General features: G+C 38.9%; 2 protein-coding genes across 3 annotated transcripts in view; one reads left to right on the top strand and one right to left on the bottom strand.

Moving 5' to 3' along the window:
* GFM1 (G elongation factor mitochondrial 1) overlaps nucleotides 1–26,445 on the top strand; it is a 43,519-nt gene extending 17,074 nt beyond the window's left edge. The window contains exons 10-18 of one of the 2 annotated variants that reach the window (XM_029939979.1): nucleotides 1,832–1,933; nucleotides 3,466–3,522; nucleotides 6,155–6,292; nucleotides 7,134–7,216; nucleotides 17,434–17,596; nucleotides 19,204–19,348; nucleotides 24,152–24,312; nucleotides 25,246–25,299; nucleotides 25,444–26,445. In XM_029939979.1, coding sequence (XP_029795839.1) covers nucleotides 1,832–1,933; nucleotides 3,466–3,522; nucleotides 6,155–6,292; nucleotides 7,134–7,216; nucleotides 17,434–17,596; nucleotides 19,204–19,348; nucleotides 24,152–24,312; nucleotides 25,246–25,299; nucleotides 25,444–25,575 — 1,035 coding nt within the window. In that variant the 3' untranslated portion in view covers nucleotides 25,576–26,445. Of the gene's footprint in view, nucleotides 1–1,831; nucleotides 1,934–3,465; nucleotides 3,523–6,154; nucleotides 6,293–7,133; nucleotides 7,217–17,433; nucleotides 17,597–19,203; nucleotides 19,349–20,789; nucleotides 23,187–24,151; nucleotides 24,313–25,245; nucleotides 25,300–25,443 lie in introns of those variants that run through there. The other variant, XM_029939980.1, reaches the window with a different exon arrangement.
* Nucleotides 7,247–12,952, bottom strand: LXN (latexin). The gene is made up of 6 exons (XM_029939981.1): nucleotides 12,654–12,952; nucleotides 11,267–11,329; nucleotides 10,332–10,509; nucleotides 9,890–10,026; nucleotides 7,853–7,915; nucleotides 7,247–7,579 (listed from the first exon to the last, which is right to left on the bottom strand). Exons 1-6 carry the CDS (start codon nucleotides 12,780–12,782, stop codon nucleotides 7,481–7,483), a joined length of 669 nt encoding a protein of 222 aa, XP_029795841.1. The 5' UTR covers nucleotides 12,783–12,952; the 3' UTR covers nucleotides 7,247–7,480.
* Nucleotides 26,446–27,997: the final 1,552 nt, after the last annotated feature.

Genomic DNA, 27,997 nt, shown 5'->3' with positions numbered 1-27,997 from the left:
TTAAGTTTCTTTAATGTCTATTTATTTTTGAGAGCGAGACAGAGCATGAGCAGGGGAAGGGCAGAGAGAGAGAGGGAGACACAGAATCCGAAGCAGGCTCCAGGCTCCGAGCTGTCAGCACAGAGTCCAATGTGGGATTCGAACTCACGAACTCTTAGATCATGACCTGAGCCAAAGTGGGATCCTTAACCGACTGAACCACCCAGGTGCCCCTGCTATAATTCTGATGTAGCACTTTGTAGCACTAAATTAGTAGATGTTAAGGTCACATTTTATGTCAGGGTTTGTGACTAGCTATATTTCCTCAATGGCCAAAGTTAAAGAGAAGGCCAGTTAGTTCCCTAGGACTCAGAACGCAAGACTCAGCACCTTCCTCAAGAGCTACTATCACAAGGAGTGTAAAATAGGTGTTAGGACAGTGTTACTGGTTCTCAGGCAGTTGAGAGTAATTAATTCATACACTGTCCCATGTTGTTCAGGGACTTTACTTTCAGAAGTGTGGCCTGTGTGAAGCCCTGTTTAATCCTAGAGCTTTTTATTCCCATAGAATCCCCCCCCCCCCCAAGGACCTTTTTGGTGCTAAAATCCATCTGAAGAACCTCTCAAAATCTAATCTGGGAAATAAACTTTGGTTTATGACTTGAAATTTTGAATTGACTCTGAATCTATCCATGCCTTCTGGGGTCTTTTAGGATTAGGCCTTGGTAAAAACGCTAAGTGTGCGAGGTTGTCTCCTCCTTCCTGCTCTTTCCCAAGTCAGCTCCGTATTCTGGGAGAGGTTTATTTGAGCAGAATCTTACAACATTCAGAAATTTGTGGTAGCTGTAACTTTGTCACTCGTGAAGATAAATGAAGTCTTCAAAATTGGATGCAGTTGCTGTTTTGTGAGATAAGCAGCAGGGGGCATTCTAGAAGGATTCGTGATTGTCACAGCTGTTTGTTTTTATGGGCCAGAGGCTAGGAGACATGTTCTTCTGTGTAACCGTTGATGACTCAGGCACACTTGCTCATTCACAGCCACAGCTGTTATGAATGAACTGTCAATATAAATGGACAAAAACTAGGAAACTTATGAGGCACCAGTGCTTTGTTCTTCGATTTCCTGTGTTTACTTGACTGCTTACATCTGTGAGAAATTAAGATTATTTTAAGTACAATGAGCTGAATTCCCCTGCCTTTGTTTTCAAAGCTTCCTTTGCAGTTTTTCCTATGTTTTTGTCATACATAATGTCATTGTTGGCTTGTGGCAACATGTATAATATCCTTTTTTTTCTGTTTGTTTATCTTGAGAGACAGAGTGTGCATGCACGCCAGTGCAGTGGCGGGGTAGGGGGTGGGGTGAGGAGAGAGAGAACAAGAATGCCAATGCCAGGTAGGCTTCATGCTGTCGGTGCATAGCCTGATGCAGGGCTCAGTCTCACGACCATGAGATCATGTCCTGAGCCAAAAGTCAGAGTCAGACGTTTAACCAACTGGGGCCACCCAGGTGCCTCATGTAAACCTTACATAGAAATAACTTTAGGAGTTACAGAGGCTCTGTGTTCTGTCATTACTGCAGACCCTCCAAATAATGATGTCATAGCTCTAAGCTTCCATTTAAAGTAAAATCTCATCATTTGGGATGTGGTTTAAATAAATGCCCTATTTAAGCTACATCTCGCTGTGGTTGGGTGTTGGTATTGCACTGGTTCTAATCCATTCTCTGTAGAATCCATGGTGATACTGCCATGTTTGTTTAAGCACAATGTGTTTATTGTGTGATTACTTTTTAGCTTCGATGTCCTGATTTGCATTACTTGCAAGCATTATTTTGTGTTATTTCTTTATTTAGGATGTTGAGGAAGTGTATGCCGGAGACATCTGTGCATTATTTGGCATTGACTGTGCTAGTGGAGACACGTTCACAGACAAAAATAATAGTGGCCTTTCTATGGTATGTAATTTCATTTCAGAGTTGTCTGTCACTGAGTTTTAAAAGTTTATGTTTTTATATAGTACATTTAGTACTTTAGAAAAAGCAACCACAGAAGTTTTTATTTATTTGCCACAGGCGTCAGTATAGATGGCTCTTTGAATGTCAGACAAATGCTCCGTGTAAGCTTACTTACCTGGTTTTTCTTAGTGAAATAATTCCACCGTCCTCCAAGGTTCAGGATGGAGGGAGAACTCTTCACTACACAGTCGGACTGTGTAGTGCCGACTCCTGTACTCTGAGATCTGCCTCCGCATTGGAGATGCCCCTCTAGTTCCTGTGGCCATTATCAGGCTAGTCCCAGTGGAGTGTCCCTTACTAATCTAGCAGCCAGAGTGGACCCTTGCGTCAGTCCCCCAGAGAGCTGGACCACGTAGACTAGTGGATAACAGAGTGGAACCCTGCTCAAAGACGGGGTGCAACCAGACAGTCCTACTGCAGACGCCTGCCCTGTGGAACTCAGGGTGTCTTTTCATCACTGAGGGCTCCCAAAGGGAAGAGCATGCTTGAGCAGTTCCTGCCTGTGAATCTCCCTCACTTATTTCCCTTTTTTGCATCTGTAGGAGACAAGTACACAGGGGGATAGGAATTTGCAGTGAAGGAATTTATAGAGGGTCCTTTACACAAGAACTGGTCCATCCCTAACAGAGGAGCACTACAATAGTTCCTGAATTATGTGACAAATTCATAATTTTATACTTAGTTTTTCTGTATACAATATTCTCTAATGTCTATGGTTTTTACATTTTAAGATATTATAAAAAATCAAAATCTGTACAGGTTTGGGAGGGGATCTAGAGAAGGGGCATGTTTTGTAAACATATTATTGATAAGGCTTTCTCAAAATATTTGTCGTTAGTAATATAAGGGACGGAAGGCTGTGGGAAGTGCTTAGGCTTTGAAGCACCTAGAGCTTGATTAGAGTCTCACCTTTGCCCTGTATGCCCTCGTGGCCCTTAGCCAAGTTATTTTGTCTTCTTTCTACGCCTATAATAATTTTATTTGTAAAATGGAGATAATAACATCTGCTTGTCAGAATTATGATTGATTGAATGAGGTACCATGTGTAAAGAATCTCGTGCCCTTTCTCTGTTTTATCAATGGCCATGGTATATTTTGATTAAATAAAGTAACGTATTAAAAGATAGCAACAGCACATGTGGCCACTGGCCAATAAGAAATTCCACATCTTGGCATTGGCTTCATGATGATTATGTTTACACCAAATGTGTCAGTAAACTTAGAGGTCTTAAGCAGTTAATCAATAATTTATTTTCATTATTTTGGGAGGGAGGAGATCATGTAAATGTGTGCATTCATTTATTAATGTATTATATTGATATATTTAATATAAAACCACACTATACATTGTCTAGCCTAAACATGTTGACTAGTATTTGTACTTTTGTAAGTAGCACATTAAAATTAATTCATCCCTGACCCAAACAGTACTATATTTGAATTATTCTCTGTTCTTTTAAAACACATTTTAGGAGTCAATTCATGTTCCTGATCCTGTCATTTCAATAGCAATGAAGCCTTCTAACAAGGTAGGAGACTGGTGTCAGACTCAGTGTATCACAGTAAAAGCTTGAGCTCTTTTTCATCTTTCGTTACAATGCATATACTATCTTTTGATACTCAGCAATTTTATGGTCTCTGTTTCTTCTTGTGGTATTGAGATCATTTTTTTTCTTGTTGTTAATGTTTGTTTATTTTGAAAGACAGCATGCATATACAGGCAGGGGAGGGGCAGATAGAATCCCAAGCAGGCTCTGCACTAGAAATGTGGAACCTGCTTAAGATTCTCTTTTCTTCCTCTCTCTTTCTGCCCCTCCCCAACTTGCGTTGGTTCTCTCTCAAAAAAACAACAAACCAACCAGTTGGTTGGTAGTAATTACTTCTCACACTGAAAAAATTGCTGGTATTAAATTGGTACAAGACTGTGCTTTCCAACTCTTTACAGTATCACTAGCTCCACAGTGATAAGAATATTTTCATAGATTCAGATCATAAAGGAGTGAAAAGGGGGAAACGGACATTTGTCTTAAGTTGTAGTCAAACCCCATTTATCTACTGCATGGGTAAATTGCTTCATCTCTGGAGTCGGGGTAGTTAGGAAGTGCATGTCTGGTTATAACATGGAAAGCCTGAAACAGGACTGTCTTACTTTCAAATATAATAGTTTTATGACTGGACTTGATGTCATTTAGCTTTTTATGAAACCAGAATTGCTTGAATGGGTTTAGTTTGCATTGCTGCCATAAGTGAGTTGTTAAAATTGCTTTGACATTGATAATAGTCATGTTAATATCGTAAATTGAAGTGAACTCATTCATGCATTAAGTGGACATTTTATGACCTCTTGTCGGCTGGCAGCTACTGTTTACACAACACACTCCGATTTATTGTCTTGTGAATGCATTAATGGGTACTACTTCCTCTTTTTTGAGGAAATGAGATTTCCCAAACCCTTCTTGATACAGAAAAGAGAATGTTGAGGGAGTAAGACACATTAAATCCTTCCATCTCAGAAATCTGAGAAAAGGCAAACCTTGCATCTTACCACACAGTGAAATGCCACAGGTCCGGGTGCTTTGCAGAATCGTCTGCTTTGCCCTATAGAATATTCAGGGACAAAAGTTAAAGATATTATGCTTCTTCATTCCTGATTCAGAGTCCATGTAAGGTATTTAACTGTTGATAGTTCACAACAGTGGAGGAAAATCAAAGGCATCAATATCTAGAAGGTTTTTTGGTGTCTCAGGGCTGTCTGCTTGCTGGAGTAAATTTAAGTCAAATAACGAAGTCACTGCATAAAGCTCTGAGTCTTGATAGCGGGGGCAGGGATGATCTTCTAGTAAGTGGACAGTACCTAGCTAGTGTAGCACAAAGGAAGAGACTTCAGAGATGGACTAACCCAGGATTCAGTCCTGGCTTTGCCATGTGCCTAGCTCTGTGGCCTTGAGCAGGTCACTTCACCTTTCTACACCTAGTTTCCTCTCCTGTGGAATGAGGATAATTCTGTCTTGCAGCCTTATAGACAGAATTTGAGGAACATACACACAGCATACAGATACAGAATCGTTCCACGCACATGTGATGGCTGTTAAATACTGGTGATTCAGGTGTGTTAGTTTTCTATTGCTGCCATAAGAAAGTACGACAAATTTAGTGGCTTAAAATGACACAAATGTATTCTTTTTACAGTGTTAGAAATCTGACCTAGTTCTTAATCAGCTAAAATCAAGGCATTGACAAAGCTGTGTTCCTTTCTGGGGGCCCTAGGGGTCATTTTATTTTTTTGCTAACTCAGATTGTTGGCAAAATTCAGCTCCTTACAGCTGTTAGGACTGGGGTCCCCATTTCCCTGAGGACTGACCTGGGACCGGTTTCTAGCTTCTAGAGGCTGCCCATCTTCAGGGCTTCGGTCCTCCTGTCTTCAATGCTGTCAACCACAAAATGAGTCCCTTTTGTGCTTCAGATGTCTTCTGCCTCTTCTTCCCTCATTCCAGATCCCTAAATTAACTCTCTGCACTCCTCTTCCTTTTTAAGGATTCTCCAGATTCTTCATGGTAATTTCCCCACCTCAATGTTTGTAACCTAAATCATACCTGCAAAGTTCACAGGTTTGGGAAGATTAGGGCATATCTTTAGAGGACCATTATTCTGCTTACGAGGTATATAGAATTACATCTAAGGAGAATTAAGGCACATCCGAGCAGGTGGTTTTGAAAGGGAGACGTCTCACTGGCATTTGCCTTACTCTTGGTCTTAACTGTCCTACTTGAAGCCACAATCAAGTCTTGGTAAACATACTGATTCCTCTGATTATGTATAGGATTTCTAAAATAGAACAGTAACACAGGTTCTTTCCCCTTTATGGGCAGCTTTTCACAAGTACATAGTTTCTATATATCTAAGAATAGGAAAAGGCATAGTTAAGTCTTGGACTCTTGTTTTCAATCTCATTATGGAAAGAAAATTCTGTCAGCCAGCCATTCACTGTTCTCTTGACTGCGTGGCAGCCAAACTCACGTATTTGAAAGGTTGTGGCCTAGAAACTAGGTGGGGATCATTGTTATGTTCTGTTAACGTATTTGATTTCATTCACTAAAGTTCTTTAAACAGCCCTATTGCTTCTCATGCTAAGAAAATGTGTAATGATTTTCTGTTTTAAAGAATGATCTGGAAAAATTTTCAAAAGGTATTGGCAGGTTTACAAGAGAAGACCCTACATTTAAAGTCCACTTCGACACTGAGAGCAAAGAGACAATTGTATCTGGAATGGGCGAATTACACCTGGAAATCTATGCTCAGGTAATGAATAACAAGAAAATTAACTTAAATCCATTTGTACTTATGTTTCTGTTTTGTTGCAAGTCAATAATTCTCAGTCCAATGACTGTAATAGTGGTTCTTCGTACTTCTATTTTCTATCCACATGTGGCATGCTGTGTTACAAATGTTCCTGTGTGTTACAGATTAATTCTTTTTGATTTCTGAATCCTTTTATTTGTAAAATATTGCAGACTCCTAGAGTCAAGGCTCAGTATTTGCAGTAAGACCGTCCATCCATTCCCCAGGTCATGGTTAGTTGGGTCAAGTAAATCTCGGACCCAGCCTTAGGGAGAGACCTGCTGAGGAAGTTGGCCCATCAGTACCCACTCTTCAGGCCATTTCTTGCCTGTGGCCTTTTCAAGCTAGTGCTTACAGATCATTAGAATATAGATAATAGAGTAGATGGGCCATATTTTCCTAGGAAAGGTCTTCTGTATGTATGAATGTAAACAAAAGCTATATGATGTATGATTAAAAATTCTGGTCGTAATCACATTGTAGAAGTTAAGACAGTAGAAAACTGACAGCAGATTCATATGCTATTCCAGTGAATAATAATATGGAAAACAGGTGAAGTTTTAGTGGATAGAGATAAGTGTAAGTTAATCAGTCTTGTTAGAATTCATTTACATAAAATATTTAAATAGCAGTTTGTATTACTTAATATCATGTCTCTAACCTTTGTAAGACAAATAATTTAAGGTTTATCATTTTTTATTTTTCAACAGTGCTTCAGAAGTAGTTAAGATTCTTAAGATTTTTCTTCTTTCAGTTAATTTTTTTAAGTATACCAAAAAATGATCTCCCCTGTTCTTTTTAGAGGATGGAAAGAGAGTATGGCTGTCCTTGTGTCACAGGAAAGCCAAAGGTTGCTTTCAGGGAGACCATTACTGCCCCCGTCCCGTAAGTATGCAACACGATTAAACACAGTAGGAGACTGGAATTGAAGCTTTTTATTATAGGATATACAGACCACTATTAGTGTTGGGATACTTTTACATCATGACACTGTTACAGAATCTGTGTAGTTCTATACCGCAATGAAGACATTTATATAAAATTACACTTTGCAGTTTGGCCCCATAAGCTAGGTATCTGTGAAGATCTGGATGGAACACAGAGAATTTATAAGCATGTCGTCACTTCACCCAGCGTTAGGGTCTTCACTTACTCCAGCTGTGCTTCCTTTGGCAGACGGCTGTTATGCTTTACTTTGGTACCATACTGTGGATGCCAGAGAACTTGCATTTGCCAAGGAATAATCTCCTGCAAGTAAAGGAAACTAACTAATGCTATGATAAAATTCAGAAGATATTTAAGGAAACAGTGTTGGATTTATAGGATAAAATAGTCCTTATAAAGAACAGCATAAAAAAAAAGTTAAATGGCTACAAGTATAATACACTTCAGCCTGGTATCATATTTTAATTTACATGAATTCTTATTTAGAGTCAGAATTATGACTTAGACATACACTGTGGCTACAATATAAGTCTCCGTTATCAAAGTCACATCAGATAAAGGTAAATGATACTTTACCTGAGATGCAATGTCATGAAGTAGAATGGTGTAGTCTAATTCAATGAAGTCATCATTTCTTTGCTATCATAAAAAATAAAAACTTGGTGTTTGAAACTTTGTATCTTTGGCAGAAATGATATGTTCATTTTAAAATTGAGCTTTCATTACTAGATGATTATAATACTTGCATTTAATAAGTAAAAATAAAAATTGAATGTTATAATTTAGCCTCATCAGAAAAACTATGTTCTTATAAAATTTTCATTCAAACTACATTTTAAAATCATGATTTTTTTCACCTGGTACTCTAAAAGTTGAGTACCCTTGGGGGGCCTGGGGGGCTCAATCTTTTAAGCAGGTGACTCTTGACAGTTCAGGTCATGATCTCACAGGTTTTGAGTTCAAGCCCCATGTTGAGCTCTGCACTGGCAGTGTGGAGCCTGCTTGGGATTCTTTCACTCCGTCTCTCTCTGCTCCTTCCTCATTCACACACACTCTCTCACAGTATAAATAAATAAGCTTTAAATAAGTAAAAGTTGTGTACCCTTTTTAGGTTCAGGGCTGTGATAGCTAGTTTAGAGTGTTACGATCTAACACTTGTTAATTCCTTAATGTTTCCATTATGCAGAAAAAGATCATGTAAGGGATAAACTACTGAAATGAGTGTTCACATTAAAGGAAACCAATTTTATAATAGAAATTCTCTTTTTAAAAATTGAGAATAGTAAAATGTAATGAATGTAGTTATCTGGTTTTATAATTAAAGCTTTGCTGCTTATTGCTAAAGGCATATAAAGTACTTATACCATCAGCTACACAGAAATACTGCATCCGCATAGTTTAAAACTACATTCACCAGAGATGTGTTGAACAAGATTGTTGGCTTATAATCAATGTATTGAAACAAGCCCTAGCCTCTGGGGGAAAGCACGAACTGCTGGTTAATAGGGATTATACATGTGCAGTAAACCTTCCTGCTGAAATTTTAATTAATGCTTTAAAACTTTGATGAAGGAGTCTTCTTTCATAAAACTACTAGTACTGTCTTGTGCGTATTTTGCTACAAAAACATGCCTTGAAAACCATGATTATGACCATATAATTTCTGTAACCTGGACATGTTACTCAATTATTTGAGGCCTCAGTACCCCTACAGGAATGTTGTAACCAAAGGCAATGTCTATAGAAATGCATTAGAAAAAGGCTCTGTTTCTGAAAATGTCATAGTATCCATGTGACGGATTTGGCATCATGTTGGACGGCTGTGACAGGGTGTCCGGGCCCCCAGTGCCCGCAGGTATCCTGTGGTTACAAAAGCCTGTGGAGCAAAGGTGCTCCAGGTGCCCTGCAGTTTGTACCAGCGAGCCAAGCCAAGCCACGTGGAAAGTCCTCTTCACTTACAGAGCGCAGACTGTTTGTTGTGGTGTCTTTGCGTTGTTTTCTTTATATCTTTTACATATCAACAGTTAACTTTTTAAACCTCTTAGTAAGGCTGAAATGTAAAGTTGACTTTCTCTCTTTAAAGTCTAGCAAGAAGCAGTTCTAAATAGTCCTGTCAGACTTAAAACACCAGGGTAGCAATAAGAAATGAGGTTGTAGATTATGACTAAATGGGTTATAAAAGAAAATTATATACAGGAAGCTTCACAAAGATTAAGATGCTAATATTTTTGTTCTGGCTGATCCCTGGGGCAAAAAATGCCAGCCCTGTCTCTCAGCAACTCTGGCACCACCATTTCAGTAGAGGAGAGAAACAGAGGTAGTTTCAGTATTGCATAGCTACAGAAAGTTGAACATAAAATTTAGATTGCCAAAGGATATAATCTGTTTTAAGCTGAGCACAAGAACTGAATGCCAAATTACCTATAACTCAATACTTCACTCTCTTGAAACTGCAGCTTCACTTTTTTTTAGCCTTGCTTGTAAGTCTCACTCTTTCAAAGAGGCTATTTTTAATACAAAATGATTAAAGGGGCACTGTTTATCCAATTATGAATCATCGCACTCTCTGTAAATTAAACTTTGTTAATAGTGTATTTTATAGAAATCACTTACCACTTGCTTGACACTTTGAATTTTTACCATTTTATACCATGTGTTTTCAGTAGAATTCTGCCATATTATATAACCACAGGCAACCCAGGCTAAATGTCGAACTGGCTTCATTTCCGGAGACACATTTCCAAAACTGTCTGGTGAGGGAAACATTTATATGGTAAATGGAATCACTTTATATATACTGTATTAACCTTTAAGAAAATCTAAATCTAAGTCATGTCTTAGTTTCCTTCAAATGTGTACAGAATATAATTTACCCATGCATCTACAAAGTTGCAAGGCCCTTTTTTTTTTTTTTTTTTAGACTGGTAATTACCAGTATTTTTGCAAAGGCCAGTATATTTCCAACATAATGTTAACATCTAACAGTTCTGAGCATAATAGATAATTAATACTGTTCTTAAAGTTGAAAAAAAATTTCCATGCCTTATTTATATACCTGGAATATTTTGTGCTTCAAGTGGTTCCTTCATAGACTTCAGTCTTTGATAAAATGTGTTATCTTCTTTATCTGGGTTCTTTCCAATTTCTCCTTCAAATGTGAAGTTGACTTCTGGTGCAGTATCTTGTCCCATTAGAGGGTACAGGACTTCAGCTGTACAGTTCAGTGTATCCTGCTGTTTGAAACATTTTGCAAAATATCTTTACATGTAGATGGCCATCAATTAGTAATTGTCATTCTTAAGATACAATGTTTAAAGTGTTGGCCTTCTGATGGTGTTTCAAACTTGACTTCAGAGTGTTGATTATACAGAGGTATCTAATTGGGTGTGGCCTAGTTTTCCTAAAAATATCTAATACAGGGAACTTATAACTTAGACGGTTGTGGTACAAATTGCAGTTCCTTTCTTTTTAGTGTGTCTCACTAATTATTTGATAGGAATATAGTTTTTAAAAATTTCCTTGTCCCATTACTGAAAGACTCTTCTCTGACATGGTGGTATCATTTGGTCGTTTTATTGCTCATAAATTTCTTTAAAAGAAACCGAATGAGAAGGGCAGACATATAAGAAAATGATGATGCCTGAAGAGTAAATGACTTCACCTGTTCATATTAGGCATAAGTTCAGACTGTCCTATATATAACCTTTTTGCAGTCAAATGCTCTGCCCCTGAGTCTATAACCTTTTTGTAAGGGAATTTATTTGGACTGAAATGTATAGTCTTTGCTAACTAGCTCAACAGAATTACTCCATGTATCTCAGAACATTTTAAAATACATAAAATCTGACCCTTGCTTGCATAGTCATTTTTTTCAAGGCAGGGATTTTACAAAAACTTTAAAAAAATTAATCCTATGATTTTAACAGCAAAGGTGATCCAAAATATTTCTAGAATCAAATTTTATTTAGAAATAAGGGATGTTTCACTTACTTTTTGGATAATTTCTTCCACAGAAAATTTAAGGCAATACTTATGTCCTCTTCCTGGAATATCCTATTAAGAAAAAAACATGATTGAGTTGTTACAACGGTAACTCAGTTCTTTGTATTGTTAGAAGAGTATATATACTCTTGTTTGGTTGGGGCAGAGGGCTGATTGGCGGGGTAAATGATTAAAGCCTTAGACCTGGAAAAAGGCATTTCACCATGTATATAGCATCAAATTCAGTAAGTCCTCTATCAGGTTTATTTTGGATGAGAACAGAAGAGGGGATTAAAGCATATATAAATAAAATGGGTTATAATTCACTTTCAGTCATCAGAGGACGTCAGCCTCTGAATCTGTGATCCTAAATTCTCTACAAAAGATATTGTGAAACATCTTTTTATTCTAAGACGAAAAACAAGCTATGCCAATGAAACATTTTCAGAAAGCCCCGTATACCTTCCAAACCATGTTCAAAGGAGGTGAATTCCATTTTGGGGCAGACTACTGCAAAGTGGTTAGAGATGTTAAGTAATGTTTTTACTTATACATTAGTGGACCTGCAAAATGATACTTTAACAAATTTTGTAACTGTAAGACCAATGTTTAGGCATTTCACGTTTGAATCAAAATACAGTTGAGTTTATACCTCTTTATTTGGTGCAGTTTTGAAGTAACCTCTCTCTGTCAGCTCTTACTATCGGTTAAATTGCTCAGATAACTAAGCAACAATCTCAAATCTTACATTTTAGTAAAACGGAAACAAGCCTGGTTCGTTATAGCTGTGGCCATAAGCATTTAATTTCCCGTTTTGCCAGAGGGAGCACATCTTTTACTGCAGGCAGTAGCAGTAGTGTTTGGGTAATTAAAGCAATGCTTCAGCCCAGAACGCATTTCTCTGACTTTGGTTATCAGTTTCTCTTGCTGTTTGCTTCCCCTTTCTTTTCGGTAAAACGGTCTGGTAAGGATTGTTCTTAAAATTAAGGCAAAGAAGAATGTTTGGAAGACGGGAGCTTTTGTTGGTTCAGATTAGTGTAGTAGATGAGAAGCCCAGTAGCAGTCTTAAGATTCTTTTGAATAGTTCCTACAGGTTTCACTTTGTAAAGGGCAAAATGCCGCTTCACATTTAGAACATTTCCCATTTCTTTGTAATGGTGCCCATTAGAAACTGTCTACCTTTCCAAGGGGGAAAAAAAAACGCCGCCTTCACTCCCCTGGAGTGTCGACTATCTCCAGAAATGTGAACTTCCCTAGACTTGCCTCGCCCAAAACCGGCGAGGGTGGAACGGAGAAGGAAGCTGAGACCGCGGCTGAGACCCGCTGAGACCCTCCGGAGTGGGGGGAAAGCGAGGGGGTGTGGCCCTCGCCCGCAGCTGCGGTCTGCTGGACTCACCTCCATGCTGGCCTGCTTGATAGTCTGCACCAGAAACACCTTGTGGGGGGTCCCCTGCTGGTAGTTGATGCAGTTCTCCGCCACCGAGGCCGCCCTGGAAGCCGGGTAGTGGGTCGGCGGGATTTCCATGCTTGGTGAGCGGGCGGGTGGGTGAGCGCCCTGCTGCTCTAGCTTGACGGACGGGACCCAGGACCCAGCCTGTGCGGTGCAGAACAGGCTGTCCGCTGGCCCGGGCTCCCGCGGGGCAGCTGCGGCGGAGGAGTTCGGGTGTGGACGGGCTCGCCTGCTCCCGCCCTCCCTCTTCCTCCTTCCCTCTTTCCGAAGATCCGGGAAGCTGCCGCGGGGCGCGGGCTTCGGTGGCCCCGCCCTTCTGCTGACTACGCGTTCCTACGAGGGCGAGTCCTGGCCTCCTTTCCGGCTGGAGAGGGTGGAGGTGTGGGGAGGTGGGTTAGGCTGGCTGGGGCTTCATCCTTCCTTTCCTTGACCTTTACTGAAGTGCTGGAAGGGGCTTTCTGCCCTTTTCCTTTCTCTTCTCCTTGGAAGTAGTCTGTTGATTCACATTCAATCTGGAACACACCTTCCTTATGCATCGTTCGTGGTGTCAGTCTCAGGACAAAGTGCACGGAAGCTCTAGGTAGTGAGGGCATTGCTTCTTCCCGTTCTGAGAGTCCAAGAGCCGGCCTTGTTTAATCCACCCTTTCTGTGGGGTTTGGACCAATGCTACCCAAATCAGGGTATGAGAAACTGCAAAGGATAGTATTAATTTGGAGGACTATGTAATTTGGATCAGGAGAAATAAAAAATACATAGAAAAATGAGATTTTGCTATAAAACATGCTTCTTTCTGAGTCATTTTGAGAATTTAAGAATTAAAGTATTAGTAGTTTATTTTAAGAATTAAAACATAGGGTCACCTGGGTGGCTCAGCACGAAGCATCGGACTCTTGGTTTCTGGTCAGGTCATGATTTCACCTCACCCTGTGAGTTCAAGCCCGGCCCAGAGACCGACAGTGCAGAGAGCCTGTTTTGGTTTCTATCTCTCCCTCTCTCTGCCCCTCCCCTATTTGCAGGCACAGGCTTTCTTGTGCTCACTCCCGCACTTTGTCTCTCAAAAAAATTATAAAAAATTTTTTAAAGAACTAAAACATAAGAACTGAACTTAAAGCGGTACACTGAAGTATCTTCTAACAAAGGCAAGCGTTTTTAAAGCTGCTTAAACAACCACAAACTTCTAGTAGATGGTGCATTTTCATTCTCTAGGTTTCTAAATTCCCTTCTTGTTTTTCTTGTGAAGGGACTGGATATTCTAGATCAGGAAGTTAGGGTTCCTTTTTATCTGTATGGCCAAACCTTCACTTTAGCTTGTTTGCTTGTAAATAGAGATTCTCTGCTTTTTTTCTCAAAATAGATTTTTGAAGGTTTTTTGGGCAATCATGTGGCACTTTTAAAAATAAGTTTAAAAACATATTTATAATGTCTTTCTCAAATACCCTCGTTAATTTACTAATAAAATCCTTATTTGGCGTAAGTATATTTTTTTACAAAATGTAAGGAGTGAGGTATTTCTGTCTTTCCTAGTTATATTAGTCAACAAATGTCAAGTAGAGGATGAAGGGGTTAACTTCTCCTCTTAAGGCTTTTTCTCAAAAAAAAATGGAAGGTTGTTTTACTTTTTGTGGAGTGAGGAGATGAGTCATTCATCTGTCAGTGGACATCTTAGGTTGGCATGTGTGTGGGGGTGGGGTGGGTAGGTGTGTGAATGGTTTGAATCATGTGTTTCTATGATAACGTCCAGGAAAGAGAGACTGAGTACATTCGGATGTTGAAAAAGCTTTTTGCTGGTAATAACATTTTTAGTTTCACATATAGCTAGTTGACATCTCCTGCTTATCACCTGTTAGAGTTGTGAGAGTATGTGAGCTTCCTAGATAAAGTCACCATGAAGCTTTAGAGTATGGTTACCATCTCTGCAGGTCAAAGCTAATTATGTAGGTTGTGACGTATTAGGCATTTACTAAAAACACACATGCTAATTTATGGGTTTTGTACGTATAATTATTACTTTAAATTATTGGGGCGCCTGGATGGCTGTCGCATCCGGCTTTGGCTCAGGTCATGATCTCACAGTTCATGGGTTCGAGCCCGGCGCCGGGCTCTGTGCTGACAGCTCAGAGCCTGCAGCCTGCTTCGGATTCTGTGTCTCCCTCTCTCTCTGACCCTCCCCTGCTTGCACTGTCTCTCTCTGTATCTCAAAAGTAAATAAAAAAACATTTTAAAAATCAAAAATAAAAGAAAACTTTATAACTTTAAAATGTTTTAACATTACTAAAATCATTTAAGTAAAACATTTAACTAGATGTTAAATAAACTGCACTAAGAGACTCTTATTCCTTTACTTGAGTCCTTCAAATCTTACACTAAAGCTTAATGAATGGTTAGTCGAAAGTCTCTTATCCTCAAATTTGAATAATATATGGGCTCCCTTTAAAGTAACAAAATCATTGTGAGCCTTGGATCAAGTAAATTATTATAATTTTATACAACTACATGAACACAAAACTAAGTAAAAGTGTCTATGGCTTGCAACTTTGGCACAACAATAAAATCAAAATACATCTACATAATAGAGATAAAACCAGCACAGTTCTAATTAATGTTAATTTTATTGTGAGAGATGATGTTTTTCCGAAATCAAATTGCCTTTCACAGCATGCTGGTGGGCTGATGGCGGGTGTGGGTTCCTTCACCTTCCGCAGGCCTGTAAGCTGCCCACCAAGCGATGTCTTAGTCTCCCGCCTCTTTTTTGAGCTATTCTGAAGTCTGTCTGAGTGTACCACCTCTGTCACCTTTCGAAGTGGATGCATCAGTTGCAGGTACATCAGTTTATGTTATTAGCCTTCTAGGGAAATGTTTGATTAAGAGCGTTGGTTTTGGTGCAAATCCTGGCTCTGCCACTTAATGGCTGTGTCATGTTTGGCAAGTTGTTTCACTTCTGTGAAATGGGGATAGAAATAGTGCACACGCCATAGTTTGTGGGGAAGAGTCAGTGAAACACAGTCCATTACGAACCGCTTAGCACAGCCTGGCACCTACGTGGTCCATTTTTTGGCATCCGCTTAGTTGCAATTCAGACGCGGTCCCTGAAACTGCGTAGAGTACTTGCTTGTGAACTGGCTCTTGGGAGCAGTGCTGTCCAGCCCAGCTTCGTCCAGTGATGGGATGTTCTCTCTGTGCTGCCCGGCACAGTAGCCACTTCCCACATTTGACTGTTGACCACTCAAAATGTGACAAGCACAACTGAGGAACCGGAGTTTTAATTTTAAAAAATTTTAATTTAAAGGTAAACATCCCTGGTTAGTGATTAACCTATAAATAGCACCGATCGAGACTATATTGTACAGATGTTATATTATTGCCTAATTGGAAACAGAATTCTGAATGTCTCAGAGAACTTGAATATACCCAAGAATTTGTCAGTAGACCATGGTTTTGGAATCCCTTCTTTAACTCTGCTTCTCTTCTGCTTCTGTTCTCTAAGTTCTGATAGCTAGTTTTTTCCTTCCCAGGAAAATTAACCTTTCAGCATTTTGTTTTTCACAGCCCGTCCTGAAGCTCTTGGCAGCTGAAAGGTCATGTAAAGGCAGCTCATCAGGCACAGTCACACTTAGGCTTTTAATGAAATCTGTGTATTCCACGCTGGCATCTCCTAGCAAAATTAACATTTACTTCTTCCAAACCACTCACAGATCTGTATGTAACACACTCATTAGTGTCCACTGACCTGCAGTTTTCTGAGATAATTTTGACAGCGGCTGGCCTCCTTTGTCTTAGGGTCTTGAGGAAAGTTTCATTAAAAAAAAAATTTTTTTTAACATTTATTCATTTTTTTGAGAGTGAGAGAGGGGAGGGCCAGACAGAGAGAGAGACACACACACACACACACACACAGGATCCGAAGCAGGCTCCAGGCCCGAGCTGCCAGCACGGGGCCTGATTTGGGGCTTGAACCCACAAACCGCAAGATCATGACCTGAGCTGAAATCAACTTCCCAGCCGACCGAGTCACCCAGGCGCCCCTAGGAAGATTTTATTTTAAAGGAAGAAATGCCTTGCAGACAGTAGATACTCATGAAATTTTTTTTAGTGAAATAGTATATGTTTACAAATGTTTACTTTGCATATAAAGTGCTTATTCTTTTTATGTGGTTTGAAGTAAACACTGAGCTGTCTGTATATGTGTCTCTGACTGACTTACTGTTGGTCGTTATTATTTTGGCATTATTCTTTCTGGGTGTCAGTCCATCTGTAACTCTCTTCGCTGGTATTGCATCACTCCATAACTTCCAAGTAGTAAACACAAACAGAAACTATCGAGCTCCTATGTTCACGACTGTCTTCAGTTGTAGAGATTTAAGAAGAGAAGAACACTGTGTTCCAGGAAAGGGAGGCTTTCCAAAAGATGAGGGTGAGCTCTTGGGAATGTAGGTTACTGGAACAAGAGCTTTAGATGGACTACTTATGTAGTCCAGAATTGGTATAATTAAAACCATGAATTACTTTGATGTTGTGCCCCACCATACTTACCTCTAAGTAAAAACAGGAAAGGGAGAGTTACTTCTTAAACAAATTTTATAATGAAATTTATGGCAAGGTCATTATGTTCAAAGAAAAAGGTAAAAATTGTGAAATGAAGTTTTTCATTTAAATCAGTAGGAGTTATTTCATTTTGGTAATTACATAATGCTGTGTTAAATTTTTTTCTCTCCTAAATCACTTTCAGGTTTGAATTTACACATAAAAAGCAATCTGGTGGTGCAGGCCAGTTTGGAAAAGTGATTGGTGTACTGGAGCCTCTGGACCCAGAGAACTACACGAAGTTGGAATTTTCAGATGAAACATTTGGGGCAAACATTCCAAAGCAGTTTGTGCCTGCAGTAGAAAAGGTAAAAACAAAAAAAACTTTCTTACATTTTTTCAACCCACTTATTAATAAAGGTATCAAGTCATCTGTGTATATTTAAAGTTAGATTTATGTAATCTTTCCACCCAGCATGGGGCTTGAACTCAACCCCGAGATCAAGAGTTGCATTCTCTTTTGAGGAAAGAGACCAGGCACCCCTCAATTCTTATTTCTATCACATTGTCTCCCATGGTTCATTTTAGTAACAACCCTGCTTCGTTATCTGATTGTTAAGCTGTCCATCTGATTTAGAATCTTCAATTCATTAAGTTCAAGAGCTATAAAAATATGCTATGACAATGTGGGGGAAATCATGGTTTCTTAATCATAGATACTATATTCCTTTTGATAAAGTGAACCTACTTCGTTAACTGTAATCAATAATTAAGATTCCCAACATCTTGGTTCTCTTGTCATCTCTGCTACTGATGAATGTGATCTTTGGTAAGTCATGGTGTTCAGAGCCAATTTCTTCAACTGAGAGTAAATAAAATACTTACACCTCAGCCTCTGCAAACTTGAGGACCAGATAATACTCTGACATTTCTTTGTAGATTGTGAAGTGCTTTGCACATGTTAGGGGTTAGTGTTTGTTCGCTTTCTAGATCACTGGCTTTAAGACTGTTGTAAACCTTCAGCAGCTGTCTGTTCTTGTAGACTGAGATTTGTAGGTTTTCATTTACCCTTTTCACTTAGACATATGTACTAATAGGTTTTAATTTTGGTTTTAGTGGTGGAAGCATCTTTGGTGATTAGTGTATTTCATTATACTTCATCTTGAGACAACATTTCATCATTCTCATACTTTTAAGTTATCTTCCATTCTCCAGGATTAACATAGGTGGAAGGAGAGCTTATGTTTCTTTCAACACACAGAGTGCACAGGCTTGCAGTGTCATAAATACATCCTACTGCATGTGCACCCGTGTGATTGTTTGCCAAGAAAAACTTGAATTAGAGGAGCTCTACAAATATTTAAGTGAAATGACTGAAAAGAATTACAGATTTATCAAATTATACTTTTAAAATATGTCTAGTTTATTGATCAGCTATACCTCAGTGAGGTGTTTAAAAAAAAAAAAGAACTGCGTTAGGAAAAATAAATTTACTCTTGAATTCCGGTTCTTACTGACATCTATAACGCTAAGCTATAATGTGTGATCTCATGAGGCGCAGTGGGGACGGGTGTATAGTAGGAGCCAGGACACGGCTATTAAGCCCATGCCAGTTTTGATGGAGGTACTCTCACTAGCCTTTCCTCCTTCCAAAATTAAGAACTTGATTGATGTTATGAGAGGTGTGTAACTGCTGACGATGATAAGGGTTAGCACTTTCAGCATCACTTTCAATCCAGCTCACACCTTTAAATGATACCCTTTTCCAAGGGATTGTTCACCTAGATGCCACAGTACTAAAACTCAAATAGGTAAGGTGTTCAACTTTCTAATCCTTTTTTTTTTTTTTTGAGGGGTGAAATGTAGTATTTATAAAAATGCAGAACTTCTGAACAGTAAAATGTTTGGGTATTCTTGGTAATTCATCTGCAAGTGAAATTCATTCACTCCAGAGGTTGTGTTTATTCATTAACAGGGGTTTTTGGACGCCTGTGAGAAAGGCCCCCTTTCTGGTCACAAGCTCTCTGGCCTCCGGTTTGTCCTGCAAGATGGGGCGCATCACATGGTTGATTCCAATGAAATCTCTTTCATCCGCGCAGGAGAAGGTGCTCTCAAACAAGGTATTCTGAGTCCTGGCGCTTGTTCGCGCACTGCGTCTGTTTTCCCTGCCGGCCTCAGAGCCTCAGAACGCAGCGCTGTGTTTTGGTCCTGTGCCCCCAGAGCACCAGGCAGCCCACCAGGGGACGTGGCAGGTTCTGGGCATATATTTATAGAATTGAAGTGAGGACAGATTACAGTGTTCTCTTCCTTATGAAATTAAAATCCTACCTTGTTCTCTTAAATTTTTTAGAAATTTTCATGTAATTTCTGTTTTTATTAGGGAAGATAGAAATGCTCAGATTTCTAAGAAATATTTTTATAGAAATATTACAGTCATGCTATTTTTAGTGACTTATTCAGATGTCAGGAAATCCATAAATTTGTAAGTAATTTTTTATATGTATGACAGTGTAGGCTTTTAGGTATTTTGAGGATGGGAAAGTATTTTGAACCTTGTATGAAACTGCTAAAATTGTGACCCTTTTCCACACAGAATGAAGCTGTATTAAAACCCCAGTGAACCAGAAACCTAAACAACGGCAAATATATCTGATCCATTGCTTTTATTTTTTTTTTAATGTTTATTTTTGAGAGAGATAGAGATGGAGTGCAAGCAGGTGAGGGCTTAGAGAGAGAGGGAGGCACAGAATCTGAAGCAGGCTCCAGGCTCTTAGGCTCAGCACAGAGCCTGACGTGGGGCTTGAACTCACAAACCATGAGATCATGACCTGAGCTGAAGTTGGACGCTCAACTGACTGAGCCACTGAGGCATCCCTGATTCATTGCTTTTAAAAGAGAAAAGCAAATAACACAGCAGTTTGACATCAGGGTTATTCAACAAAGGAACTTGAAACTTATTATCTTGAACCCAGAAAGTTTATTCTCTTTGTCATCTTTTCTGTATTCATTATTAATAATGTCTGTACAGACAGGGCAATTATATTATTCACAAAACATTTAAGAAATATTTTTATCAAAGAGTGTCAAAATGGACACTGGAAAATCAGATATAACATGTTTTTTAAGCATTCTGTAAACCACAATTTTATTGATGCTGTATGGATTTTGGACTTGGACTCCATGCACTTCCGTTTGCATCTATGATCAGGTGTGGGGCAGTGGTTGGAGAAGAGCGCTCATTTCTTGACCAGCTCGAATTCCTTATATTACTTAAACCAATGGGAGTCACAAGATTTGTATTTTAGCTTTTCAGTTGTGAAAAGGACAGAAAATCCCTCATTTTCTTTATTAAACATGCAGTTGAAATCTGTGATCTGCAAATCTTTTCATAATCTGAGGATTGTGTTGATAAGAAAAAGGGAAATTAAGTCACAAAGAAAAGATTGTGTTAGGCGTGATTCACATTGAAACACCTGTCTCTTCCCCTCTAGGGTGTTTACCACTTTAATAAATCCTAAGATAGACAAATTAGTTGTAATCACTTTATGTACTTTTTTTCAGCTTTATTGCAGTGTAATTGACAAAATTCTAAGATATTTTAAGTGTACACACGATGATTTGATATATGTATATATTGTGATACATTCTACAACGACAGTTAAATGAAAAATCACCGATTTTTCTATGCTGGTTCTTGGCTGGAAATTGGTAGCTTTCCTGGAGATAGAATTTACACAAAACCAGGTAATCGGTATGGTTGTCAGTTAACAACTAGCCTCATCATCTTTTTTAATTGCTCCTGTATGAAATATAACTAAATGTAGATATATATGCCCATAATATACACATATATATCCATTAAAATGGCTTGTAGATGAATGTTAACTAAACAGTTGAATATGTGCCTTTTGCTTTTTTATTCATTACATGTGTGAGTTATTTAAGGGTGATTAACTGCCTGGTGGGTGTGCACTAGGTGGTAATTGGCAATTTTGTTTGTTTTTTGCCAGATAAACATGTGTATATAAGCAGGATACTGGCATGAGAATGAGTTACTGTGCTGTTTCTTCATCTGTTCTTTAATCACCCGTGACTGAAAGAGAAAAGTGTATGAGGGTGAAAGGAAGTTCTTCTTAGTTCAGTAAGAAAATCAGCTTTTCATGCATATCCCTCTCTTGAATGCCATCTGAGGGTTCGGGGGTGAGACGCTGATTAATGAGCCGGTACCAGAGGGGCCGAGGCTTACGGAGCTGTTCTCCATTATCAAAATTGGAAGAAAAATAGTTCAAATTCTCACGTTTTCATTATGAAAATGAAAACTAGAAGTGTGTTGAGTTGCAGTTTAAATTTTGTCCCTGAGATTAATCAGTGATGTAACTAAAACTGAAATATGAAATTGGATGTTCTGCTTGGTCACAGGTGTAACCATTTCCATCATTTTCTGTGGCCAGGTCTTAGAGAAAGCACTAAGCTTGGTCTCCTCCGAAACATCATATTTTTAGCCAAGAGAACTAAAAGCCTAGAAATAAGGGTTAGCTCATTTAACCTGACAGTCCTCTTCTTTGATTTCCATTACGTGATGGGCTTTGAATTTAAATCGAGGCTCTGCTCCATATTTTTACTGTGTGGAGTTGTGCAAGTCATTGGAATTTCCCCCAGGCTGCTTGGAGATAATAATTCCACCGTATTAAATGAAAGAATGTAGAATGAAATATAAGAATGTATTTGAAAACACTTGACCACGCAGACTTGGACAGTGAATGCTAATCACTCTTCCCTTCGTATTACCTGTGACCTCGCACCGTGCCATGCCACCTGTTCCCCAGCTTCTTTCTCAGAGTGGCCGTAATAACACTTATTGATCACTTCTCTGCTGTGTCTTATGCCGAGACATGATTTGATATGAATTATCGTATCTTAATGTTCACAGTGACCTTACACTTGAGGAAACCTGGGGCTCAGACAGTTCATTGAATGGCTCAAGGATGCTTGATGGCGGCGGGGCTGAGAGTTAACCCCAGACAAGAGCCCCAGCCCCGACCGCCACCTCCTGCGGCTTCTTCAGCCCCTGGCCTGGTGTTATCAGTGGTATTCCTTGTGGGCGGAAAGAAAAATAGTATCTCCTCTGCCCAACAGTGCAGTCTTAAAAGTTCCTATGATGATACTGGTATTTTTATTTGCTATCTTAAAAAAACCACATGGATCTGGTTGAGGAAAAATGGCTTTTAAAGGTGTTGGCTGCCATGTAAATGTGAATGTGAATGTGGCAGGGCGAATTAGCTCCAGAGGCTTGTCACGGGGTTTGAAGCAAGCATGAGTGAGGACAAGATTCTTTAGAAATGAGTGAGCAGGTGAATTGAGGAAGAAAGAAGGAGTAAACAGGAGAGGAGCAGAATGTGAGAATATGAAACTGAGATCTGGATGGGACCCCCTCAATCATTACGTGATGGGCACTGTGTACTCAGCCCTTAGTTCCCTTGACCCTTTTACAGTCTAGCTCTTGTATGTTACTGACCTATTGGAAATACCGGACAGTGTGTACTAAATCTTAATATTGTCTGCACACACCTTCCTGGCTGCCTTTTTCTGCATTAATTGCATTTATTTAGAGCCAAGGAAGCTCTGCTGTTGTGATAACCCAAGACGTCATGAGAAATAGAGCAGTTTCTGCCAGGGAGAGTTGTCTGTATGGGGTTCTTCAGGGCTTCGGTGATGGCCCTTAGGCACATGCAGCATTCAGTTATTTCTCTTTTTTAGAACAAAATTCACGAATTAGGACCAATTATTCAAAGGTAGGTCTGAGCTTTGATTTGAACTAGAGAATATTTCAAAGAGATCCAAGTATATTAAATTGCCTTCCTTATAGTTATTGCTCTTAAGCTAATAGTGTCTTCAGGAGAAGGGCTTGACTGAGTATACAAGAATGATTGCTAATTAGTTAATTATAAACAAATTAATGCTGGGAAAACTGTGATTATCTTAAAATATTTTCTTTTGTCATCTTTTCTGTGTTGCTTAAAGTTTTTATTTAGAGATGATTCATCTAGTCTAAGGCTCAAGTATTAGTCCACACTATCATAATATTAAAATTAAATATGAATGTTTGAAATTTTATTTTATTCTCTCCACACTGTTACAGTTAAACTTCAGTCCTCATTTGTCACAGTAAGAAGTGTTCTAGTTACATATTAAGAGGGATAAAAAAGCAATCCAGACACACCCATTGGAAACACACATTTTAGTGCTTAAATGTCTCTAAGCATCAAGTGTCTTTATCTTGTAGGTGAAGAAACTTGAGGCCTGGACACATTGTATTTTTCCAAAAGGCATATAACTTATTTGGGGCAGGGCAGAAACTAGAAACTTCGTCTTCTGATTCTCAATCACATGTTGAAATTGTGTAGCCTAGAAAAGGAAAGACGGGTCTCAGGTGTGACTTGATAACTTTCTCCAAATACATGATAAAAGCTTTTTGATTATAAAAAATAATCCTCTTCTAGGGACCAACCATAAAGAATCCATTTATCTGGTCAAAGACTTAACAGTTAGTGTCTTTATTCCTGGAAGTATTCAGAGAGAGAATAACCCTCAACTGGATAGTTTAGATGGTAAAGAACTTGATTGAGTATTGTGTGAAGACCCCTTTTATGTTATTCTCTGCAGCTTAGTAATGTTTAAGGATAAAAAAACAGTAATAGAAATTTTAGCCCTATAATTATGTATTATCTTATTGGAATTTCTATATAGGAGAGTGACTATTACTGCTACTAGAAAAAAAAGTTCAGATCAAAAACTTTAACCTTGTCACTCGTGTGTGTACCTGGGGAGGGCACTCCCTGTCTCCTTTTTGTCTATCTGGGTAAAAAAGAGTTACCATTTGTTGAAAGATTAATAAACTAACTTGTGAATTTTTTTTAATCCAGCTTTGGAAAATGCAGCATTATGTATTCTTGAACCTATCATGTCTGTGGAAGTCATAGCCCCAAACGAATTTCAGGGGTCAGTGATTGCGGGGATTAACCGGCGCCATGGGGTGATCACCGGCCAAGACGGGGTTGAGGACTACTTCACGCTGTACGCAGAGGTGAGCACTGCTGGTCACCGACAGTCTGGCCTTGAGTAACCACGGAAGGAAATGAAAGTTAGTTTTTGTTTTTGGAGAGTGTAGAGCAAATTGACACACTATCCTGGCTGTGTATTTGTGGCTTAGATATGTGTGGCAATTTCTAGAATTTGCTCTTAGAGCAACCCTTAAGTTGCTAAACTAAAAAGTAAGATGTGGGCCTCTGTGAATATGTCATTTTCTTAGATATGAGTTATCTGTCTTTCTTATTATGAGCTTTATTTGCATAGCTGTTTTATCATGTTCTCCTTGGTTTATTGGGAACGTATTGAAGTCCATTGCCTGTACTGTACGTAAGTCTCATGGGAGAAAGCGTATATCACATTACATAAGGCCTCCTAGGAGACACTGCTGTCTGCATGTTGAGGTGTCCAAATGGAAGCTGTATTCACATTGTCACCGGAGAAACACTTGTCAGTGCTTGCGCTGCAGCCGGAGCGTGGTGCCCACCCTGTGAAACAAAGATTTGGTTTCTAGTTGTGACTGTCAAATGAATGTTGTCATTTGTTTGTTTTTTTAAAATTTGAAAGAGGGAGAGAAGGAGCATGCATGAGCCAGGGAAGGGCAGGAAACGAGAATCCCGAGCAGGCTCCACACTGTCCGTGCAGAGCCTGACGTGGGACTCTGACCCACGAACCATGAGACTAGGCCCTGAGCCGAAATCGAGTTGTATGCTTAACCGACTGAGCCACCCAGACACAACTGCAAATGAAATTATTTTTAAATAAGGTTTTTACTTGTGGTGAAACGAAAATATATTTCTCTGGCTTTTCAATGTTTTGAATCAAGAGTAGTTAATAGTAACCCAAATCTAAAGGAATTAGATGCTTAAGGCTTTTTTGTACTTTTCTAAAATATTTTTCAATAAATAAATATCTACTGTGTTTGTTTCAGGTCCCTCTAAATGATATGTTTGGCTATTCCACTGAACTTAGGTCATGCACAGAGGTAAGCGGGTGTTTACCTTAGTACTCTTTAAGAGACCACCCCGCACAGTGCTTGAATATGTGAAATCTTGTCTTTGCCTGGCTTTTCCTTGGTCGTTGTACCCAAAGAAACAAAATGTCTTTTGTTGTTGTTTTGACTCCTTAGGGAAAAGGGGAATACACAATGGAGTACTGCAGATACCAGCCGTGCTCGCCGGCCACGCAGGAAGACCTCATCAATAAGTACTTAGAAGCTACGGGTCAACTTCCTGTAAAAAAAGGAAAAGCCAAGAACTAACTTTCTTCGCCTTGAGTTGACTGTAACTGAATCTGCAAGATTCAGATACTTTCGTGGATTCCAGTGGAACGAATCAGAATGAAACAGATTTTAGGAACCTTCTAATTATATTCAGGAACTTCTATTATATTCAAACACAATTCTGTGTATGTCACAACTCTGTTGGTTTTATAGTTCATTGAAACACCTTAAATAAAGTATGATTATTCCTGAAATATATTTAATATTTAAGGGAAGAGACTGATTTCAGTTATACTTCTGAACTTAGAATGGTATGTAAACTTCCTTTCCGAATTTTTTATCCTAAGAATTTTCAACACCTAGAATTGCTGAAGAAGACAGTACAAAGAACAGGCCTCTGGCCTCCATCTCGACAGCAGTGAACAACCTTGTCAGCGGTTTGTTCATCAAATAATATTTTTGTCATATTTTCTTTATCTGTCTATACCTCATACCTTTATATTTAAATTATTTTAAATTATTGTTTTGGTGAACAATAATTTGAAAGTGAATTGCAAGTATCGTGACACTTCTTGGAGTGTCCTCTTTTAAAGAGCAGGCTGCGCCCCCCACTGTACCATCAGCGCACACTTGAACAAGACTTTCTTGTTTAAGAGTGGATTTCAGATGTTCTAATAGAGAGCATTTCTTAAGATTCTTGATGGGGATATTAAAATGGCTGGTAAATTTCTAGCTGTTTTATATATAGGTGATTGCTTCAAGTTGTGGCTTGTGCAAATTTGTAACTGCCTATCTTTATGTTAGTTTCTTGTGGACCTTTGAAATGAAAAGCAGATGCTTACATATTCTCTTCTTACCTATCTTAGGATTTCCTGAAGCTCTGAATAATAAAATACAATTTACATAGTTGTTGCTTGGTTGGTTTCATTCACTAGGTAAATGCTAGTTGAAATGGAGTCTGTTGGAATTTATCATATATTGTATTCGTTGACATGGTGAAAGATCAGATGTTAAGTTTTTGTTTCTAGAATAGATGGGACTTTTTCAGACAGTACTACCATGTTGTTTAGAATTATTCTCAAATCATCTGATGTGACAGACCTATCCTGGTCCTTAGCCTTAGTGGATAATTAAAATAACTATTTTAAATTTCTTTTGATTCTTGATTTGTAGGTTCGGCTTTAAATTTTTTTGCATTTTTTAATTTATTTTTGAGAGAGAGAGGACAAGCAGGGGAGGGTCAGAGAGAGAGGGAGACACAGAATCTGAAGCAGGCTCCAGGCTCTGAGCTAACTGTCAGCACAGAGCCTGATGTGGGGCTCGAACCCACGAAACGTGAGATCATGACCTGAGCCGAAGCCGGACGCTTAACCAACTGAGCCACCCAGGCGCCCCTTGGGTTTATAACTTAAGGTTCCTAGAAAAAGATTTTTTGAAGTATTGAACATGTTTTCAAGGCATCTGCTAAATGCTTTAAATGTACTAATTTAGTTTTCACAGCCCTATGAGAAAGTTATTACTATTACTATGTTTTGTAATAGAGGAAGCAAAAGCACAGAGAAGGTAATTAATTTCTCTAAGACCACACAGCTTGTTACATTTTCAAGTTGATAATTCGTTGTGTTCATGAAACCAAGTATATTTTCCCTATGAATATGTGTGTTGCTCTAGTAGCATCAAGCCTGAATAATATTACTGCTTTGGCATCTAATCAGCCTATCGTGCTACTGATAATGACTTTGAAAATTGTTCCCGAAGAGGAAGTACCTTCCTAGAATTTAGCTCCGTTTCTCTGTCTATTGCCAATAGTTAGGAGTATTGGAACCATGATGGATAAATTTTGATGTTTTTTTTTTTTAATGTTTTTATTTATTTTTGAGAGAGAGACAGTGTGAGCAGGGGAGGGTCAGAGAGGGAGGGAGACACAAAATCGAAAGGCAGGCTCCAGGCCCTGAGCTGTCAGCACCAAGCCCGACGCAGGGCTTGAACTCATGAACCGTGAGATCATGACCTGAGCTGAAGTCGGACGCTTAACTGACTGAGCCACCCAGGTGCCCCTTGATGTGTTTTTAACTTGTTAAACATTTTGTTTATTAAAGATAGACCATCAGAAAAGAACCAGGATATTTAATCTAATACCAGCATTTCATAGGCAAAAACACGGGCCCGGCTGATGGGAATAACAAGAGTACGATCATGTAAGGACAGATATAGGAACAGAGCCTGCATCTCTTGCCATCTCTTGTTAATTAGTTTGGCTAAAATTGGAAGAGACCACATACCAACCAAAGTCTGTAGCAAAGAAAAAATTAGAATATTCATAAATGAGGGTTTTTATCTATTACTCTAATGAAGGGTAATTGTTGGCTAATTTATTTTTAATGTTTTATTTACTTTTTTTAAGAGAGAGTGCAAGCCAGGAAGGGCAGAGCGGGAGGTAGACAGAGGGTCCAAAACAGGT

The sequence above is a fragment of the Suricata suricatta genome, chromosome 5, assembly GCF_006229205.1.
Source record: "Suricata suricatta isolate VVHF042 chromosome 5, meerkat_22Aug2017_6uvM2_HiC, whole genome shotgun sequence".
Lineage (NCBI taxonomy): Eukaryota > Metazoa > Chordata > Mammalia > Carnivora > Herpestidae > Suricata > Suricata suricatta.
This window is presented reverse-complemented; position numbering and strand designations above follow the sequence as displayed.

Bases quoted from the DNA above. Each gene is read 5' to 3' on its own strand.
- LXN (XM_029939981.1), bottom strand. From the start codon at position 12,782: ATGGAAATCCCGCCGACCCACTACCCGGCTTCCAGGGCGGCCTCGGTG. The intron at 10,027-10,331 runs GTATATAAATAA...TTCCCTCACCAG, and splicing joins TGAAGCACAAAATATTCCAG to ACAGTTTTGGAAATGTGTCT. The intron at 7,580-7,852 runs GTAAAGTATCAT...CTTTACTTGCAG, and splicing joins TTCATGACATTGCATCTCAG to GAGATTATTCCTTGGCAAAT.